Below are 22177 nucleotides of genomic sequence, written 5' to 3'. Positions count from 1 at the left end.
AGGGTTCATAAAATGGCGATTGTCCGTTGGTTGAGACCGCCGGTTGGGTGCTTCAAATTGAATGTAGATGGGAGTTCGAGAGGTAGTCCTGGAGATTCTACTGTTGGTGGTGTTATTCGTGACTCCTCTGGTCAGGTGCTGGTTTCTTTCAGTGAGTTCATTGGAGTTGGGACCAATATCCGGGCAGAACTTTGGGCTATTTGGAGGGGTCTTCTCATTTCTTCTGATCTTCATTTCTTCCCTCTTTGGATTGAGACTGATTCTCGTATATCTCTTCTTATACTTCGCTCCCGCCGGTGTACTTGGGGTCTTGAGCATATTGTTACACGGATTCTTTTGCTGATGAGGGGGCGTTCAGTTCATCTATCGCATATTTACCGGGAAGGGAATTCAGTGGCGGATGCCTTGGCGGCGAGGGCTCATTTACTCAGGAATTATACCTTAGAGTTAGGTCCTTCTCTACCTAGTGATATCTCCAGCCTTGCCCGTTCGGATCGTTCCGGGCTCCCTTACCTCAGATACAGATACTCTTAGCCATTTGAGCCCTTTCCTCTTTTTGGATCTCTTTCTATCTCATCTGTCTGGATATTTATATATATATATATATATATATGTATTTTAGTGCAGGTTTATTGCTCTAGGAGTTTGTTTGTCATTATCATTTGATCTGTGCTAGTGGGCCCAGACACTGGCACATGATGTGTTTGTCCGGGTTGGTTCCGGGTGGGCTTCAGCACTCTTTCTGTTGGTGCTTATCTATGATTTATTCCTGGTTCTTGGCGGGCGTTTACTGCAGGATTCTCCTTGCCCGCTCCTCCTGTTCTTGTATAGATGTTTCCTGGAGGTTGTGGTGGTTCAGGGGTTCTTTCTGGATGAACCTCTGCATTGTTGCGACTTTAGTCAGACTTATACTTCATGGGATTTGTTACTTTATTCGCTTGCTTCAGATGGTGGATCCTTTTTGCTTTGGCTAGACTGCGATCTACATTTTGTTCTTTGATCGCCATTGTACAGTGACTTCCAGGCCAGGGTTTCTTTTGACTGGTGGGCTTCATACTGTTATCAGATTCGATTTACCAGGGTGATAGCTTTCGGATGAGAGTTTTTGTTTGGCTTCTGTTTTCATCTCGCAGCTATCATTTTGTCTTCCTCAGTATGTGGGTTTTAGCGCTGATTGTATTTGTTTAGTTTGGCGCTTTTTAGTAGTATTCTAGGGTTAGTTTTGCGTTTGTATTTACTTCCCTAGGTTGCTTTGTTTTTCTAGTTTCTACTGCTTTAGCCTTTTTGAGGAGGTTTCGGTTTTTTCCACCTCTTCTTTTAGGTTTTTATTCTGTCTTTTGTATTTTGTTACTGTTTATTTTGTGGATATATACAGGTAGGGGTCTGCCTAACCCCCCCGCTTCCGGCGGTGTTTTCCGGAAAAAAAAAAAAAAAAAAAAACCCTAAACCCTAAACCCTAAACCCTAAACCCTAACCCCTAACCCCTAAACCCTAAACCCTAAACCAAACCAAACCATTCGCCCCCAAAAATTTTTCTCCACAGTGAATAGTGCCCCCAAACAACACCAAATCGCCCAAAAAATCGCCCCAATGTCGGAGCCGGTTTCCGGCCGGCCACCAGTACGATCAGGTGCGCCTCGTCGAGACGAGGCTGCTGTCAAAATTTCAGGTCCAACGGAGGTCGTTTCGCCGGCCAAATCGACGGTCAATTCACCGAGAATTGCGCAGAATCCGTCGCCCGGAGTCGTCCCTATCTCCGATCATCGTCCGGCGACGATTTTTACATCAATCGAATCGTCCCCTCTAGGCGATCCTATGGTCCAAAAATCAGCTCAAACGGAGTTCATTTGCATCCCGAAATCGACCGGCGAAGTTCCGTCCAAACTGTTCCACGCGACGCCGAGTTTTTCATCTCCGATTCCGGCCAGCGCCGGTCTTGGTTCTCCGATCAAGACCCCGATCCGGAATGCCCATGACCAGACGCTTCCATTGGTATCTTCAATTGCATCATCGGAGTCCGGTGGCGGCGGGAATTTCAGATCTACGAATTTCAGCCCCCAAACTATATATGCGATGGCTTCCAAACTCAATTACTCCGGCTCGGTTGCGGATTTTTGCAATTCCTTTCTAGTACAGACTCCCCAAAACATGGGTAAGATTTCTATGCCTTCAATTTCGGAAAATACAATGCCGATCGGAAACGCCCAAAATCAAGTGGTTGGTTCGGTTCCGGCGAGCTTCTCCGGTCAATTGCCGCCGTGTCCGACCGGTTCTTCACCTTTGGTCACCGGTTCCATGATCCCCTCGTCGTCGCCGGTGGTTGGTGGTGCTCCGGTGGTTGTCTCGCCGTCGCCGGTTTTTGGCGGTCAACCGATGGTCAACTCTTCGGTTTCTTTTGCAAATGCAATTCCGGCTTCTGTTTCCGGGTCCTCAGCAACTCCCCTGGCTTCTTTTAGGGATGTTACTGCTCCTTCTCCAGCCAGACAGAGTTTTGCTGGGTTTGGTGGTTTGGTGGGCGAGATTCCTGAACCGGACATTGTTGATGGTATACCGGGTATTCTATTCTCGGATCAGGTTATTTCTTCTCTGTCAGTGCCTTTTAAATTTGCGTTGATTGGCCGTGTTACAGGGAACCGGGGTGTTACACCCAATAGTGATATCTTGGCTGCTTTTTCTCGTTTTGGCTTTCTGGCCTCATTTACATTGAAATTTCTTCCCCGAGGATTTTTGGTTCTTATTTTCTCTAGTGAGGAAGATTATTTGAAGTTCTGGCCTCAGGATTTAGTTTCTATTGGGTCAGTGTCGATACGCTTTTTCAAATGGACACCGGAGTTTAAATTTGAGGCTGAGTCTTCGATTGCTCCGGTTTGGGTTCGTATTCCTGATCTACCGTTGCATTTATATGACAAGAAGTGTCTTTATCAGATTGGTAAGCTCTTAGGGAACCCTGTTATGGTGGATGAGATCACCGCTGATGGTTCTCGGGGATCTTTTGCCCGTATTTGTGTTGAGATTGATGTGTTGCTTCCTCGTCTGGATGAGATCTGGGTCGGGTGGGGTAGCCACCGGCAGACTTTGGGGGTGGTTTATGAAAAAGTCCCCTATTTTTGCACGGATTGTAAGATGCTAGGTCATTCGGTGCAGCGTTGTTCTCGTTCTGGCTATAAGGCTCCTGGTGGCCGTTCTTTTGCTCAGGGGAAGCGGCCTCAGACTTCTTCGAATGTTGATCCAGGGACTTTGGGTCAGACACAGGGTGTTCAGCATGGCTCGGTTCTCTCCAGTGGTCCTGGTTCTGGGAGTGCTGAGCCAGGATGGGTTCAGCAGAGAAGTAGGCGCCGCCATGCTTCTCGTCAGGTTACTCCTCAGGTTTCTCCTTTGAGTAATCAGTTTGATATTCTTCAATCCATTACAGGAGATTCATTACCAGGTGGTGATTCTGGTGTTGGTTCATCTTCACGCCCACCGCCTTCTTCTCATGTTTTAGAGGATATTGTTGAGGATGTTCCATTGGTGTCTCAGGTTGTTGTGGCCCCAATGCATACTCCTCCTGCTATATCTGTGGTTGTTACATCTGTTATTGCAGGTGATGCTCAGGGGTCTGGTTCTGGGGCGAGCTCTTTTCCGATGGATGTTGTTCCAGTGGTGACAGACCCGATGATTGTTTCCAATATTCCGGCACAGATGGTTGTTCCTCCATCTTCTAGTTCTATTACTTCGTTACAGATCGACCTTGGGAATGGTTCTCGAGAGGCTGATTTGGATATTCCTCCTACTACTGCCTGTCAGTCCTTGCCATTACCAGGTCGCACGCGCTCACAGAAGCGTCGGTTTTACAGGACTCAGAAGAGTCAGGTGGGGTTACCCTATGGGCGACCGCCTGATTCAGGTTGATATGATTTTCTGATGGGCGTTCACTGCAGAGTTCTCCTTGCCCATCAGTGTTATTAGCTTGTCTGATGTATTCCGGGGCGCCCGATGTTTTTATCTGTGTTTTGCTTTATTCTGGGTTGCCCTGTTGTAGTATGTCGTTACTTTTGTTATGATGTTATGCTTGTGTAGCCTTTGCTGTGGAGGTCTTGGTCTAGTCCCCCTCCCATCAGGCTTTCTTTGTACTGCTCTTTTGTTGTATATAAATAAAATTTTCTGGTAAAAAAAAAAAAAAAAAAAAAAAAACCCTAAACCCTAAACCCTAAACCCCGAAACCCCCGAAACCCTAGACCCTAGACCCTAGACCCCTAAACCCCCTAAAAACCCTAAACCCTAAACCCCAAACCCCAAACCCCAAACCCGAAACCCGAAACCCTAAACCCCAAACCCCAAACCCCAAACCCTAAACCAACCAACCATTTTGCCCCCAAAAATTTTCTCTGGAAAAACACACACTAAAAGGTGCGAAAAAACACACTAAATTCGTCACTATTCACGCCTCTCTGCCGCCATGCTTCCGCCGCCGGATCCCGGCCGGCCACCACCACCATCTGAATCGCCTCAACCTGCCGACCAACATACTCAAATATCGCAGCCATCGGAGTCCGGCAACACCACCAATTTCCGGCTTGAAAAATCGCCATTTCCGTCCAAAATCGCGTCGTCGCCGTCCGCTGTTCCTCCCGGCGTCGCACATACACCATCTGACTCGCCTCGAGCAGACGGTTCCATTGGTACCAGCCCCACTCACAACAAGTCAGTATATTCACCGGAATCGGCGTGCAAAGTTCCGCCGCTACTGTTCACGAAATCGCCGGTGCTTCATTCTTCGATTCCGGCTGATTCATCTAATGTTTGTCAAATCCAAGACCCGATCTGTGATCCTCACTTCATGGCGGTCATAACGCCTCAATCAATTGAACAATCCCCGTTCGCCGGCGCCGAGAATTTTAGATCTGAGAATTTCCAGGCGGGTTCATCTTTTCCGTCAGCTTCTCAGGTTAATTTCTCCACCGTTTCAAATCCTTTTCTCAATTACTCTTCAGGGTCCCTTCGTCCAAGCCTGGGTCGTGTTTTGCCGTCTTCAATTTCGGGTTTCCGGCCACCGATCGGAAACCCCTCTTTTCTAGGGCAAAATCGTAGTCCATCATCTTCTTTGGCTCAATCGAACCCTCCAATGCCCGAGTCTGCTCAAATTGGTACCGGTTCTGGACTCCTCTCACCGTCGCCGATCCATGGTGGTGCTCCGGCAGGTAACTCACTAGTCAACTCGGTCGAGTCAAACCGCCGGGTGGAACGAGTTGACTCGGCAGTCAACCCTTGTGCTGAACCGGTCAAAACAGGTACGCGTGTTCCTACTCCTCTTACTGTGTCATTTCGCGATATCCTGACTCCACCGTCCCCTCGGACGGCCAAGAAAAGCTTTGATGAGTTGCACAATTCAATGGATGACATTCCTGTGCCGACTCTTCGGAATGGAAAACCGGGTATCCTTTTCCCGGATGAGGTTATTTCTTCTCTGGCAGAACCTTTCAAATTTGCTCTGGTTGGAAAAATTTCAGGTAATCGATCTCTAGTTCCAAATTCTGGTATTTCTGCGGCTTTTGCTAAATTGGGACTAGTTAGATCTTTTGACTTAAAGTTCATGCCTCGGGGTTTTCTTGTTCTCACACTTGCTTGTGAAGAAGACTATGCGTTCTTTTGGACTAAGGGGGTTATGCAGGTGGGACCTCTGTCGATCCGCTTCTCTAAGTGGACGCCAGAGTTTAATCTTCAGGAGGAGTCACCCATTGCTCCTGTTTGGATCCGCTTCCCGGGTCTTCCCCTTCATTTGTTTTCTAAGCAAAGTCTATTTGCTTTGGCCAAAATTGTGGGGAAACCGGTGAAGATGGATGACCAAACTGCTGAATCTACTCGGGGTGCTTTTGCCCGAGTCTGTGTTGAAATTAATGTGTTGGAAACACCAGTCAAAGAAATTTGGGTGGGTTGGGGTGATCATGCTCAAGAAATTGAAGTCATTTATGAGCGAATCCCCGGATACTGCACGGATTGCAAAATGCTGGGTCATTCGACCAGTGTTTGTTATTCCCATGGCAAGAACCCAAAACCCGTTCGTCCCAAGCCTGCTGACCGTGCTCCTCGTCAGTCTCCCACTTCTACAGAGCCTGCCCCATCAGGGGGTGTTGCCCCACCAGGGAGTGTTGCTCCTGGTTTTAATTTGGTGGCCCAGCCTCAGCTTCAGAAAACTGGCACGGGTCCCCGACGTAGAGGGAGAAAGAGGCCAGTTCGGCAGGTTCTTCCAAGAAAGAATCCTCTTGAGTTGAATCCTTTTGAGGTGCTCTCGCATGGGCAGGATGAGGAGATTGATCCTGTTGGATTAGATTGTGTTGATTTGGACCCTCCATGTGGTAATCTGGAGGATGCCGGTGTTGGGTCTTCTGGAAAGGAACAATTGGAGTCTGTTCTTGTTGAGGGTGTGACCCTCAGTGATGAGGTTATTGATGGAGGGGTCCAGTTGGGTGATTGCGTGGACGGTATTGGGGTACCGTCTACTTCTGAGTTGCCTGTGTTTGGTTCTCTGGGGCCTTGCACTTTGAATCACAGTAGTCATTCCATCCCCTCTGTTCCTTTGTCTCCTGATGATGCTTCCTCTGCGGTTGAGGAATTGGTTGCTAGGCAGGGACCTTCTGTCAGTGAGTTGGTCTTCCGGCTGGAATCTGCTGGAGATTCTGATCACGAATTTGATCGGCATTCCGAGTCGGGTGATGGTTGTAGGTCTGAAAGTCGTATTCTGGATGCTGATATGGGAGATGTTAAGAAAAGGAAGGAGAATGCTTTTCATAGGTCGCGTAAAAAGCGACAGGGCGGTTCTGGTGCCCATTCTCCATGAATTTTCTCATATGGAATGTCAGGGGGCTCCGGAGCTCGGAGTCTCAACAAAGGCTTCATGCCCATGTTAAAGAAAAGAGAGTCAAGATCTTGGCTATTTTGGAACCCATGATTGATCTGGATGTTCGGTTTATGACTCGTCGTTTTGGTTTTTCTTGAGTTATATCGAACTCCTCGGGTCATATCTGGGTTTTCTTTGCTGAGGATGTGATGGTTGAGTGTCTCCTTGATCACACTCAATTCCTTCACTTCCGGGTTTCTGCTAGTTTTTTGCCGACCACTGTTTTTTGCTCCTTTGTTTATGCTAAGTGTGACTACATTGAGCGCAGACAGCTCTGGACTTCTTTGCTTCAGGTTAAGCCTGATCAGGGTCCTTGGCTTGTTGGAGGCGACTTTAATGTAGTTAGAAATTCGTCTGAGTGTTTGGGCTCTTCTGGTGGGCGGTTACTTCCCATGGAAGAATTTAATCATTTTATTTTGGATTCTGGGTTAGTGGATGCTGGTTTTGAGGGGTCTTCGTTCACGTGGACGAACAAGACCATTTGGAAGCGTCTTGATCGGGTTTTTGTGTCTGTTGATTGGGGTGACCATTTTCATTCTATTCGTGTGGAGCACCTCATTCGTACAGTCTCTGATCATTGTCCTCTTTTTGTGTCAGTCCCGGTTTTTGCTAGTGGGCCGACTTCTTTTCGCTTTCAGAGCATGTGGCTCAGGCACCATGGTTTTTTGCAGACGGTGCGGCTTAATTGGAATTTGCCGTGTCATTTGAATGGCATGCACCGTCTTTTTGTGAAATTGAAGCGCCTGAAGAGCCATCTGAAGTGGTGGAACAAGGGTGTTTTTGGTGATCTTTTTGCCAAACTTGCGGAGGCGGAGCAGGCTGTCCGGGTTGCTGAGGCAGTTTGCGAGGCTGATCCTTCGGATTTGCATTGGACTTCTTTGTCCAATTGCAATGCCGATCTTGCTCGAGTTACCGCCATGGAGGCGGATTTTTGGCGGCAAAAAGCCGCTTGTAGGTGGTTAGAGGATGGTGAGAGGAACACCAAACTCTTCCACAATATGGTCAAGAAAAAACGGGTGGCTAATAAAATTTTCCGTATTTGGGATAATGGCTCTTGCCTTACTTCCCCTGATCTTATTCAGCAGTCTGGGGCCGCCTTTTTTCAAAACCTGCTTACTGGGGATCCTTTTGTGCTTTCTTGCCCAGATTTTTCTGACTTCCCCTTGGTGATCTCGGATTTGGAGAACGCCAATATTGCTGCCCCCCCCTTCTTTGGAGGAGGTGCGGGCGACTGTTTTCTCCATACATCGTGATAGTGTGGCGGGGCCTGATGGTTTCTCTTCGGCCTTCTTTCAGCATTGCTGGGAGATTGTCCATCAGGATGTTTTGGATGCGGTTCTTGATTTCTTTCGGGGTAGTCCCATGCCACAGGGGTTCACTGCCACCACGATCACCTTGATTCCCAAAGTCATGGGTGCTCAGGCTTGGTCGGACTTTCGTCCTATCAGCTTGTGTAATGTGACCAATAAGATAATTTCAAAACTTTTGTATGCTCGATTGAAGGTGGTGGCGTAGAGGCTTGTTTCGTGGAATCAGAGTGGCTTTGTTCCAGGGAGGGTGATTTCGGATAATATCCTCCTTGCTCAAGAGCTTACTCATAGTCTTTCTCTCCCCACCCGTGGTGGCAATGTCATTTTGAAATTGGATATGGCCAAAGCCTATGATAGGGTCCAATGGTCTTTTCTGTTGGATGTTTTGAGGCATTATGGCTTTTCAGAGCAGGTTGTGTCGATGATATCTGCCTGCATTTCTCATTGCCAATTTTCAGTTAATATCAATGGTTCACTCACCGGATTCTTTGGATCCACTAGGGGTCTCCGGCAGGGCGACCCTTTGTCCCCGCTTCTTTTCATTCTAGGGGCTGAGTACCTTTCGCGTGGTCTGGATCGTCTTTATCGTCAGTTTCCTGCGATTAGGTACCGATCTGGTTGTGATCTCCCTATTTCCCACCTGGCTTATGCTGATGATATCATTATTTTTGCCACTGGTGGGACTCGTGAGATGAACAATCTCATGGATTTTTTGCATCACTATGAAAAGTGCTCGGGGCAGTTGGTGAATGCATTTAAGAGCGTCATTATTTTGCCTCCGAGGTGTTCTGGTCGTACTCGTTCCCGTCTCCTTCGCATCACTGGGTTTGGGGAGGGTCATTTTCCTATCAAATACCTTGGAGTTCCTTTGTTTCGTGGGAATAGAGTTTGCTCTCTTTTTGATCCCCTGGTGCAGATGGTGAGTAAGAAGTTGGAGGGTTGGGAGCTTAAAACTCTTTCCCCGGGGAGTCGTATGACCCTCCTTAGGAGTGTTCTCCTTTCGGTTCCCATTTACATGTTCCAGGTAGTCCAGCCACCTCTGGCAGTTATGGAGAGGCTCGAGAATGTTTTCAATGGTTTCTTGTGGGGGTCCAGATCCTTGGATAAGAAATGGCATTGGGCGAGGTGGTCTCGTGCATGTCTTCCTGTCTCTGAAGGGGGTCTGGATTTCGCAGGCTCAAAGATATTGTGGAAAGCTTCTCCATTAAATTATGGTTTCGTTTTCGTCAAGGTTCATCCCTATGGGCCAAATTCATGATGAGAAAATACTGCCAGTTGGTGCATCCAGCTTGTGTTTCATCTGTTGGGTTCATTTCTCCCACTTGGCGTCGTTTGCTTAAGATTAGGCCTCGTGCTGAATCTGGCATTCGATGGAGACTTGGGATGGGAGATGTTAATTTTTGGGATGATACCTGGTGTGGTGATGTTCCATTATCTAGTCAGTTACCGGTTCGGGGGGATCGGGGTGTCCGTGTTTCTCACTTTATTTCAGATGGGGTTTGGGATTTTGATTTTCTCTGTTCAGTTGTTCCTCCCTCTGTTGCTGAGACTATTGCTCTGGTCCCTATTGCATTGGGTGAGCCCGATTTGGCCATTTGGGTGCATAGTTCTGACGGTGTTTTTTCGCTGAAATCCGCTTGGGAGCTTGTCCGCCTGAGAGACCAAGTTTCTGATATATTCACTCCTTGCTGGGGCAGTTGGCTGAGGCCTACTATGTCTTTCTTCCTATGGAGGTTTTGGCATCAATGGCTTCCAGTTGACGATGTTCTCCAGCATCGTGGTTTCGAGTTGGCGTCTAAATGTCAGTGCTGTGAGATGCCTGAGACATTCACGCACATTTTCATTGACAGCCCTATTGCCAGATCTGTATGGCATTTTTTTGGGGCTGTTTTTCGTGTCCGTATTCCCCTTACTAGTGATTTCAGACTCTTCCTCAGTGCTTGGAAGAGGCATCCGGGGTGGACACCTAGAGGCCACGTGAAGGAGTTTTTGCCTTTCATTGTTTTATGGTTTCTCTGGACAGCTAGGAATGATGCGAAACACCGTCATTTGCACATTTCTGGGGAGACTGTTAAGTCTCAGGTTTTGTCCTATTTACGTCTTGCTCACGCTGCGTCTACTGTTAAGCCCATGCACTGGCGTGGTGTTTTGCATGCTGCGAGGTCGCTGGGGTTTTTTGTTGATTTGCGCAGGGTTCATAAAATGGCGATTGTCCGTTGGTTGAGACCGCCGGTTGGGTGCTTCAAACTGAATGTGGATGGGAGTTCGAGAGGTAGTCCTGGAGCTTCTACTGTTGGTGGTGTTGTTCGTGACTCCTCTGGTCAGGTGCTGGTTTCTTTCAGTGAGTTCATTGGAGTTGGGACCAATATCCGGGCAGAACTTTGGGCTATTTGGAGGGGTCTTCTCATTTCTTCTGATCTTCATTTCTTCCCTCTTTGGATTGAGACTGACTCTCGTATATCTCTTCTTATACTTCGCTCCCGCCGGTGTACTTGGGGTCTTGAGCATATTGTTACACGGATTCTTTTGCTGATGAGGGGGCGTTCAGTTCATCTATCGCATATTTACCGGGAAGGGAATTCAGTGGCGGATGCCTTGGCGGCGAGGGCTCATTTACTCAGGAATTATATATATATATATATATATATATATATATATATATATATATCTATGTATTTTATTGCAGGTTTATTGCTCTGGGAGTTTGTTTGTCATTCTCATTTGCTCTGTGCTAGTGGGCCCAGACACTGGAACATGATGTGTTTGTCCGGGGTTCTCCTTGCCCGCTGCTTCAGTTCTTGCATAGGTATTTGCTGGAGGTTGTGGTGGTTCAGGGGTTCTTTCTGGATGAACCTCTGCATTGTTGCGACTTTAGTCAGACTTATACTTCATGGGCTTTATCACTTTATTCGCTTGCTTTGGATGGTGGATCTTTTTTGTTCTGGCTGGATTGCGATCTACTTTTTGTTCTTTGATCGCCTTTGTACAGTGACTTCCAGGCCAGGTCTTCTTTTGACTGGTGGGCTTCATCTCGTTATCAGATTCGATTTACCAGGGTGATAGCTTCCGGGATCCTCTGGTTTTCATGCCATGTTCGTCAGACTCCTACTTTATGGGATCGAGCTCTCCGTTCTTTTGATTCAGATGCTGGATATCTTGTGTTCTGGCGGGATTGCGATCTATATCTTGCTCAGTGATCTCCATTGTATAGTGATTTCCTGGCCAGAATTTCTTTTGACTAGTGGGTTTGGTACAGTTGTCAGCTACCAGATTATATTTACATTGCCAGATTGGATTCTACAGGATGATAGCTCCGGGATGAACGTGTTTGCATGGACTCTGCGATCATCTCGCCGTTATCATTTTGTCATCTTTCGTTTGTGGTTCATAGAGCTTCTCGTGTTTTATTAGTTGTTGGCGCTTATTTGGTAGTCTTCTAGGGTTCGTTTTGCTTTTGTAATTCCTTCCCTAGGTTGCTTTGTTTTTATGTTTCTACTGCTTTAGCCTTTTTGAGGAGGTTTTGGTTTTCTCCACCTTCTCTTTTAGGTTTTTTATTCTGTATTCTGTATTTTGTTACTGTTGATTTTGTGGATATGTACAGGTAGGGGTCCGCCTAACCCCCCCGCATCCGGCGGTGTTTTCCGGAAAAAAAAAAAAAAAAAAAAAAAAAAACCCTAAACCCTAAACCCTAAACCCTAACCCCTAACCCCTAACCCCTAAACCCTAAACCCTAACCCTCACCCCAGACCCGAGACCCGAGACCCGAGACCCGAGACCCTAGACCCTAGACCCTAAACCCTAAAAAAAAAAAAACCCTAAACCCTAAACCCTAAACCCTAAACCCGAACCCCGAACCCCGAACCCCTAAACCCTAAACCCTAAACCCGAAACCCGAAACCCTAAACCCTAAACCCTAAACCCGAAACCCCAAACCCTAAAGCCCAAACCCTACACCCTAAAACCCTAAACCCCAGACCCTAGACCCCAGACCCAAGACCCAAGACCCTGGACCCTAAACTCTAAAAAAAAAACCCTAAACCCTAGACCCTAGACCCTAACCCCTAAACCCGAAACCCCTAACCCGAAACCCTAAACCCTAACCCCCTATACCCCAAAAAAAAACCCTAAACCCTAAATCCCGAAACCCCAAACCCCAACCCCAAAACCCCTAAACCCTAACTCTAACGTCCTCATCTTTTATTTCTTTAAAAGTACTAGTAAAAATTTTTTTTTTAAAACCCTCATAATTTCGGTCATTGCATGCCCATGTTCATAAAATAATCTTGCACCATTTTAAAATAAATCATCCAACTAGTATTTGAAAATTGAAAGGGGAAAAGTCAAACCAGAAATCATAAAACGTTTTACCAAACCTAAAAAGCAGTAAAGGTTGAAAATTATAGCTCATACTAAACTCTCAAAAACCTCTCAAAGCATAAATAAATAGTCTTAAAATCTTTAACGTAAAACTTAAATCATAATGCGGAAAATGTAGCGCTGGTCCTCGGGTTGTGTGCGGCATCAGTCCAGTAGTATCACTCATCAAGACCTCCCTCAGAAACACCTAGTGAGTCTAAAGACTCAACACACCATAATCTTTATAACGAGTAATACATAATACAGTCAACATATAACGGTGAAAAATACTTTTAAGTAAAAATAACATTTCATGATATGCATAACATTAACATTTTTCCTCAACATGTCAAAAATCTTTTTTGACATAATCATAACATTTTTCCTCTTTCTTTATCCCTTGTTGAATTCAGATCGTTAATTGTGACTTTCCTCACATGACATGACATGACGATAGATCCATCAGAAATATAACCACAGTACTGGGCGGCGGGGCACACCAGCAACACTCTCACCGGTCAACTGGGCCCTGGCCTAACATGAATCGAATAGAAATACGATCGTCGGGGCTCCCAATGGGCTTTTCCCCTCACTACATTCCTATCCTTACCTCAAAACCTCATAAACTCTTAACCTCTTGTTCGTAATAATGGAAACACGATCGTCGGGCTCCCACTGGGACCATCACCCTCACGATATCGCCACTATTAACGAACTAGTCACAATCACTTCACTTCCTTCAAAAATCGTGCATAACATAACATTTTCATTTTGAAACCAAGCATGCAACATGTATTTTAAATGTCTTCTTAAATCATGAAAATTCCTTAGACATTTAAAAATCATAATTTAATCATGAGAAATTCATAAACATTTCAAAATCATCATAATAACATAAAACAGCAATTCGGGCACTGCCATGACCTTTACAAATTTCTAGGTGTAAAAAGACTGTTTTACCCCTAGACTCGACATTTTACGTTTTCGACTTTTTTTCTTGATTTTATTACTCTAACACGTCCCAAATAATTATTTAAGCTTACGTGAATTTTTCATAATTTTATTTGGCTTAAAACTTAGACTTTTTCAATTATCTTTTCTTAATTATTTGAACGGTGTTTTAATCCCGAAAAAATACCAAACTTTAATATAAAATTCCTAAATTCTAAATTTAGTCTTTTTATATTATTTTAGCCCTTATGGATCATGACTCGACCCCCGTGAGCCGTTTTCCAAATTTTCTTTATTTTTAAACCTTATTTGACACCTAAACTTCGACCCCGAGCCATCTCTTAATTTTATCGAGTTACCCCCGAACCATGTTGGTCCAAAACTTGCACAACATCGTAATTACCATACTAGACCCTTAACTTCATCGAGGAACCCAACTTAAGGCCAAAAACGAAGGTCCCCAATACACCTATAAGCTGGCCGAGAGTTTCAATGCACTCGGACTCTATGTTTTGGTGTCTAGAACTCTAGCCCACGACTTGAACCTCTAACCTACCCCTCCAACAGTCGCCTAGGACTCTTAGGATGTACCCTGACCCAGCCCTTGAACCCCAGGCCAAGCCCCACGCCTCTTGCGCAAACACTGAAGTCTGCGCAAGGCAGAAAAGCCTCTCGGGTAGAGCCTTGCTTGGCAAGGTCTCCTCCCTGACCCCTAACAGACTCTAGCCGAGCCCTGGCCCAAGCCAAGACCAAGCCAAATCCTTTTTTTTTCATGGAACCCGATCACCCACCTTTGACAGCAAAGTATCGGTTCTTTTTTTTTTGTTTTCTTTGTTCACAGCATAGGAACATGAATTTACTCTTGTACATGCCATAAACCGTAAATATCGAAAACGATTTCCGTGTTCTTCATGCATTCAAATATTCAAACAATAATATGATATGATGGATGAGAAAAGGAGATTAGGGTGTGCCTTTGCGTAGTTTACGCTCGAATATCCGTTGACGACGAAGAACGGGACGCGGCGGTGGCTTGATATTGCTAGAACTTTCGAAAATTGCACAAGAAATCCTCTCCAAATCTCCTTGTGTGTGCAGCCGTGATTTGGAGAGAGAGTTGGAGGATTTTTCAGATTTGAAAAGTGGTGGCCGTGTGTTTGTTTGAATTGTGTGGGGTTTGGAAATCTTTTTTACACTTTAAATAGTAATTAATCCCTAATCTAGACTTTAGGCCTAATAAGCCACTAAATTAGGCTCATTAGTCTATTTAGGATCAATTAAAATAATAACAAAGTTTTCTTTAATTAAAAATGTGAATTTAATAGCCGGGTTGCTAAAAAGCTCGCATTTTAGTTGAAAAACCAATACCGATAAAATTTACATATCGGCGTATAAAATCATCTCAAAACCCCTTATTTTCAAAAATACTAAAAAAAACATCGACCATATTTTAAATAATTAAAAATAATTATTTAATAAAAATATTCATATATAGTAGGGAGCTTTTAAGACTTATGATTTACATTTTCTTCAGCCCTCGGTCCCCGTTCCTCGATCGTCGCTTGAATAATCCTTAAAATACAGTTTTATGCATGATGACAATTAAATCTCATTTCGCAAATAAACATGTATGTCACATAATTAATTAGCAATTAAAATAAATTAATTACTCATTTTCCATAATTTCTTAGATTCGCATGCAGTTGGATTACGTCGTCTAATTTTGGACCTTACACTAACCCCCTAAACCCCAAACCCCAAACCCTAAACCCTTGGGCCAGGTGGTCTCGGGCTTGACTTCAGACTCGGGGCTCCATTCATGTCGGGAATACTCTGTGATATATTTTTCTGCGTGCTTTGGTGGCTCTGGATGTTCTCTCTTGGTTGTCTCTTTTATCCGAGTCACGGTCATGCGATTCATGCTTTCATTTCTGACATTATGAGCTCAGGCCGTTGTCACTCTCTTCTTAGGTCTTGGAGATTCTCTGGTTTGAGCTGGATTGCGGTCTTATTTTGGTGCTTCGACTGTTTTTGTATAGTGATTTTCCAGCTGATTACTATTTTGACTGCGGGATCCTGTACAGCTGATCGATCTCGTATTAGGATGTTCTTTTCTGTTTGGCCTTACATTGACAGATAGCTCAGAGATGGGTACCATTGGTGGTCTTTAGCACCTATTTCTGAGCTGGATCATTACTCTTTACATAAGTTTCGATTTGTTTTCATGTATCTAGCGATGTTCATTTGTTTTCTTTTGTATTATGCATTTCACTTAGGGATTAGCTTTTGGCTCGTGTATTTGCCACCCTAGGTCTTTGTTTTTATGTTGTGTATGACTAGCCTTTAGAGAGGTTTGGTTTCATCCTCCTCTCTTAAGGTGTTATCTTGTATTGTTGTTTTGATGATATATACAGGTAGGGGTCTGCCTAACCCCCTGCTTCCGGCGGTATTTTCTATTATAAAAAAACCTTAAACCCTAAACCCTAAACCCTCCGCGCGTCTCCGCTCTCGGCTTTTGCGTATTACCCGGTTTGTGGAGGGTCACTTGCCGCTCATGTACCTTGGAGTTCCCTTGTTCCGCGGTAATTGGGTGTGTTCTTTTTGAGCCCCTCTTACAGTCGGTTAGGAGACGACTTGAGGGTTGGGAGATCAGGACACTTTCTCAGGGGAGTCGCATGACTCTTATCCGTAGTGTGCTCCTCTCGATGCCGATCTATTTGTTTCAGGTGCTCCAGCCACCATTAGCAGTTATGGAGAAGTTTGAGCATACTTTTAATGCCTTTCTGTGGGGATCTAGACCCTTGGAAAAGAGATGGCATTGGACCCGATGGTATCGGGCTTGCCTCCCTGTTCTTTAGGTGGGTCTTGGTTTCCGCTGAATGAAAGATCATGTGGAAAGCTTCTCCATCAAATTGTGGTTTCGATTTTGGCAAGGATCTTCCCTCTAGGCCAAATTTTTTATGCAGAAACACTGTCGCGTGGTGCACCCTATCTGTGCACCCTTTACTGGTTCCATATCACCTATTTGGTGTCTCCTCCTTCATATTCGGCCTCGGGCGGAGCCTGGTATCCGCTGGCGGGTTGGCCTGGGCAATGTTTCATTTTGGCACGATATTTTGTTCGGGGATACCCCCGCGTCGAGCCAGAGTGAGATTAGAGGGGGCCGTAGTGCTCGTATATCACATTTTATTTCTTAGGGGGATTGGGATTTTGATCTTCTCTGCTCGGTTGTTGCCCCTTTGATGGCTGAGGCGATTTCTCTAGTTCCCATCGCCTCTGGTGAGCCTAATGTTGCTCTTTGGATTTACAGTCCTGACGGTGCTTTTTCGTTGAAATCTTTGTGGGAGCTTGTCCGCTTGAGAGCCCAGTCTTCTGATATTTTGACTCCTTGCTGGGGTAGCCGGTTGATACCTACCATGTCATTCTTCCTTTGAAGGTTTTGGCATCAATGGCTCCCGGCCGATGATGTACTCCTGTGTCGTGGCTTTGAGTTAGCGTCCCGATGCCAGTGTTGTGATATGTCGGAGACATTCACTCACATTTTCCTCGATAGCCCCATTGCTCGATCCGTCCGGCACTTTTTGGGGCTATTTTCCGTGTCCGGATTCCCCACGCTAGGGATTCTCTTTGTTTCTCAGTGCTTGGAAGAGGAATCCTCGCTGGACACCCGGCGGCCATGTGAAGGAGTTTCTGTCTTTTATTGTGATGTGGCTTTTATGGACGGCTCGTAATGATTCGAAGTACCGTCAGTTCACAATATCTGCCAAGACTGTGAAGTCTCAGATTTTGTCTTACTTGCGCCTCGCCCATGCTGCGCATATTGTCAAGGCCCACCATTGGGTGGGTGTTTCTCATGCGACGAGATTGCTGGGTATATCGGTTGTTTTTCATAGAGTTAGTAGGACGGCGATTGTACGTTGGCTTCGTCCGCCTTCGGGGTGTTTTAATTTGAATGTTGATAGGAGTTCGAGAGGCTACCTTGGAGATTCTTCTGTTGGTGCGTGATGACTCCGAGCGGGTTCTTATTTCATTCAGTGAGTTCATTAGAGCTGGGTCTTCTCTCCGGGCAGAACTTTGGGCGGTTTGGAGGGGTCTTATCCTTTGTTCTGATCTTTCTTTTTTCCCTCTTTGGATTGAGCTTGACTCTCAGACTTCCATTCAGATAATTCGGTCCCGTCGGTGCTGTTGGGGTTTGGATCATATTTTTTCTTGGATTTTGATTCTCTTGAGGGGGCATACGTTCCATATATCTCATATTTTCCGAGAGGGTAATTCGGTGGCGGATGCTTTGGCGGCGAGGGCTCAAACCCTTAAGCAGTATTCCTTAGAGTTAGGTCCTTCTTCTTTCATTCAGTGAGTTCATTAGAGTTGGGTCTTCTCTTCGGGCAGAACTTTGGGCGGTTTGGAGGGGTCTTATCCTTTGTTCTGATCTTTCTTTTTTCCCTCTTTGGATTGAGCTTGACTCTCAGACTTCCATTCAGATAATTCGGTCCCGTCGGTGCTGTTGGGGTTTGGATCATATTGTTTCTTGGATTTTGATTCTCTTGAGGGGGCATACGTTCCATATATCTCATATTTTCCGGGAGGGTAATTCGGTGGCGGATGCTTTGACGGCGAGGGCTCAAACCCTTAAGCAGTATTCCTTAGAGTTAGGTCCTTCCCTTCCTAGCCACATCTCCACCCTTGCTCGCTCTCATATTTCAGGACTCCCCTACCTGAGATACAGATGTTCTTAGCCATTTGCAGACCCTTCTTCCTTTTGGCTCTATTTCTCCCTCTATATCTTGTAATATGTTACTTCTTGTTTCGGATGGTCTTCAGCACTTTTCCTGTTGGTGCTACTCTTTGGTCCTTCTCGAGTTCCTGGCGGGCGTTTACTGCAGGTTCTCCTTGCCCGCCGCTTCAGTTATTATATCTGTGTCTGCTGGATGATGTGGTGGTTTCAGGGGTTCTTTCCAGGCGGCCTCTGCATCACTGTATCTCTCTAGTCGGACTTCTTCCTCATGGGCTTGGTTAATTTATTCTCTTACTTCAGATGCTGGATCTTTACTATTTGGGTGGGTTGCGATATAGATTTTGCTCTTTGATCGCCATTGTACAGTGACTTCCTGGTCTTATCTTTTTTTGACTAGTGAGCTTTGTACAGTTGACAGCTGCCAGATTAGATTCGTTTTGACAGATTGGATTCCCAGGGTGATGGTCCCGAGATGATGGTTCCGAGACGAGAGCTTCTCTATGGTTTCCGCGCTCATCTTGCAGCTATCTTTTTGTCTTCCTCAGCATGTTGTGCTTAGAGATGTTCGTCCTTGATTAGTTTTTAGCGCTCTTTGGTAGTATTCTAGGGCTAGTTTATTTTTGTATTTATTTCCCTATGATGATTTGTTTTTATGTTTCTACTGTTTTAGCCTTTTTGGGGAGGTTTTGGTCTTGTCCCCTCCTCTTTTAGGTTTTATTTATTCTGTTACTGTTTATTTTTGTGGATATATACATGTAGGAGTCCGCCTAACCCCTCGCTTCCGGCGGTGTTTTCCGGAAAAAAAACCCTAAACCTTAGAACCTACACCCTTCCAATACGAAATATTTTTCAGAAGTGTGTTTTGGTTTAATGGGCCTACTTTTAAACTTATTGGGCTTAAATATCTTTTTAAACTTTTGATTAACATTTAGGGGCCCATTATTTTGTAATTAACTATTTAAATGATACCCTAAGCTACCCTAAACCCAACCCTACTGATATCAGACGTCTCACCCACTCTCCAGCAGACATATTGACGTGAAAACCAGCAGCAAAGTTTTTCCTCCATTTTTCTTTCAAGAAAGGTTCACTCCCCGCTCCTCCGGCACCTCCCCGACGCGAAATTCTTCAAGTTTTCGATCATAAATCATCAAGGCACGTTTGTATCTTCCGCTTTCTCTTCATACACGCCACTATATGCTGGAATTACTTTGTGTGGTCGAAAACTTCAGAGATCTTACTTGTTGTTGCGTTTTGGCTTCATATTGTCATGAACATGCATACTTTTAAATTGTTGCTCACGTTTTTCATGAACTTGTGCAAGGGGATGCGGTTTTTGGTTGTTAAGGGGCTGAATATGGTGACATGTTGTTTTGGGGATTAAAAACGTTGCTGGTGGCTACAGGTGGAAGGGCCGAGAGGTTGTGTTCTTAGCCGTAGGGATGTAACCGAGTCGAGCCGAGCCGAACTCTTGAATGTTTGAGCTTGGTTCGTTTATAATCGAGCCGAGCTCGAGCTTTATTTAACGAATATATGCATGACTTACGAGCTTATTCAAGCATTTATCAAGCCTAAACAAGCTTCATAAATATGAATTATACATTTAAATTTTCATTAAATTAATTAAAAAGTAAATTATATTTTAAAGAAAACAAATTATTATAATAAATAAATTTAATAGATTTTTCTATATATTTCATAAATAATATGCAAAATCAATGAATCAAATATCAAAACTATTATTTTTTCATCTAAAAGATTACTCATTAACTTACCAACGAACATGTTCACGAGCTAACGAGCCGAATAATGTAAAGCTTGAGTTTGGTTTTTTTTTATCTTAACGAGCCTCTTTAAACGAGCTCAAACGAGCTTTAATCGAATCGAGCTTCGAATAGTTCACAAACGGTTTGGTTCGTTTACATCCCTTAGACGATAAAGGTTTTAGAGGTATGGTGCAAGGTAGAGTAGACTAGGCTGAGAAAGGGACTGAACCAGACCAAGGTACACTCCATGAGGGTCCAACCGAGGTCCAGGGGAAGCCCCAATACAGCTGTTCACGAAGTGGAAGAAGGTTTCCTAGGATAGAAGCCATCGCGTCTTATGCGAGGCGTGGCCGCGTGTTTTCTTTGGTTCGAGAGGTGCGCTTCGCTGGGGCTGGGGTCGGGAGTCCAGTGGGTTCAGAGGGGTCCTAGAGTGGTCTAGGAGGGGCTGAGTCAGGGCTGGTCTCATCGGTTGTTGCGTAGGGACGGTAGAAGCTTGCTAGGGTCACAGCTAGAGTTGGGTGATGGCTTGCTGGATTTTCCAGCAGCTGTCCAGGGACTTGTTCAAAGGTCTAAAGGGCTTAAATCGTGGTTTTAGGGCCTTTTTAGTGTTTATAAGGTGTGGTAAAAAGTTGGGAGAAATTCGGTTAAGTTTCGAGTCGATTCGGGTTAAAACCAGGATCCCGGTCCAAGTTTTAAAACTAATCGGTCAAGTTGTGATTTGGGCTCGAGTTTACGTTTAGGAATGCTTATCAATATGTTTTGGGACATTTTAAGGAGTTTGATAAAATCAGGTCAATTTAGATGTCTAGGAGTGAAACTATAATTTTTGGGTTTCCAGGGGCAAAATGACCATTTTGTACCCAGAGTAAGATTTGGTCATGGCAGCGCCTTGAGCACAAATTTATGATATTTTAAAATTTTATGCATCATGTTTACGCTTTTTACGCAATTATGATAAATATGGTGCATGCTTGGTTTAAATGAAAAATTATGTATATGCATGCTTTTATTTAAGTGATGAATATGATGACACGTTTTGAAGGAAGTGATTTAGTTGTGACTAACACGATGACACGATGACATGTAAGGCCCGGACTCAGTGGGCGGGTAATGTCGTCGCTGATGATCCTCGCCGTCAGGTACCGCGGTTATATGTAGATGGATCCATCGACTGACATGATGACATGATAATACGAAAGTCACAGTTAATGAACGGAATTCAAATTAAGATTTTAACACATATATGCTGATACGATGATACATGCTATTACCATGTTTTGACAGGTCAAAGTTACGCATATGATATGATAACATGATGAGACATGTTTTGACACGTAACGATTTTACACGACACACTTATGTTAACGTTTTTAAGCTCATGAAATGTATGTTGATTATGCTATTTTTCACTGATGTGTGTTATGTATATGTACTTGTAATTACAAGTATAAGTGTGTTGAGTCTTTAGACTCACTAGGCGTGTGATGCAGGTGTGCATTTTGATCAAGAGACCGGATGTGCCGAAGACTGAGTGGGCAGGCGGGTTGTGCTGTGACACAACCCGAGGACCATTATTTTTCCGCATATTTATTTATCAGATTGAGAGAAGACATTTTTATATGTTGATATTACGATTTATCGATTTTACACGTTTACGTTGATTTTGGATGACTTTAGTTATTTTTAAACTGCTTTATTCTTGTTGGCAAATAAATACGATTATTTTAAATGTTACTTTGTAATTGCGAGCTTTAAAAAAATAAAAAATATTTCCGCATTTTAAAATGAGTTTTGTAACGATCATGGGCCATTAGTCTGAACCAACAAAGACATCGGTCCATACCCACGCACCACTACTGGTCATGGGATCGTTAGGATGAGCTCATGCTGGACCATCCTAACGACCCACACCCCACTACATGGGCCGAGGCCTTTGTTGGTTCCAAAGCGTCACCAACACCGGCTTGTTTTGAGGAAAGATCTTACTCGGCCTATTTCTACGAAGAATTATTTTGAGATACGGCAGGATTTACCTACTGATTCTGGTAGTGAGTCTGCGGTAACTATCTACGTTTATATAAGAATGTTTCTCACGTGCAACACATGTCTTTTTTTCTAGTTATGATTAAATATTACAATTGAAAGCATATCATGACCGTTAGGAATCATCCTTTAAAAAAAT

The 22177-nt window shown here is 44.6% G+C and overlaps 1 protein-coding gene across 1 annotated transcript; it reads left to right on the top strand.

The window, feature by feature from the left end:
- The first annotated feature begins 7026 nt into the window (after window positions 1-7026).
- Window positions 7027-11384, top strand: LOC140820748 (uncharacterized). The gene is made up of 7 exons (XM_073181097.1): window positions 7027-8043; window positions 8174-8330; window positions 8430-9106; window positions 9212-9312; window positions 9363-10734; window positions 10923-11125; window positions 11177-11384. The coding sequence occupies exons 1-7, from the start codon at window positions 7027-7029 to the stop codon at window positions 11382-11384; spliced, it is 3735 nt and encodes a 1244-aa protein (XP_073037198.1).
- The last annotated feature ends 10793 nt before the right edge of the window (window positions 11385-22177 follow it).

The sequence above is a fragment of the Primulina eburnea genome, unplaced genomic scaffold (genome assembly GCF_022965805.1).
Source record: "Primulina eburnea isolate SZY01 unplaced genomic scaffold, ASM2296580v1 ctg1415_ERROPOS9300000, whole genome shotgun sequence".
In the NCBI taxonomy this organism is placed as follows: domain Eukaryota; kingdom Viridiplantae; phylum Streptophyta; class Magnoliopsida; order Lamiales; family Gesneriaceae; genus Primulina; species Primulina eburnea.
Note: the sequence above shows the minus strand (reverse complement) of the source record. Positions and strands in the feature narration are given on the sequence as shown.

Coding starts and splice junctions, on each gene's coding strand:
- LOC140820748 (XM_073181097.1), top strand. CDS start 7,027: ATGGTTGAGTGTCTCCTTGATCACACTCAATTCCTTCACTTCCGGGTT. Junction 8,331..8,429: donor CTTTCGTCCTATCAGCTTGT/GTAATGTGACCA, acceptor GCTTTGTTCCAG/GGAGGGTGATTTCGGATAAT. Junction 10,735..10,922: donor TGCTGATGAGGGGGCGTTCA/GTTCATCTATCG, acceptor GCTCTGTGCTAG/TGGGCCCAGACACTGGAACA.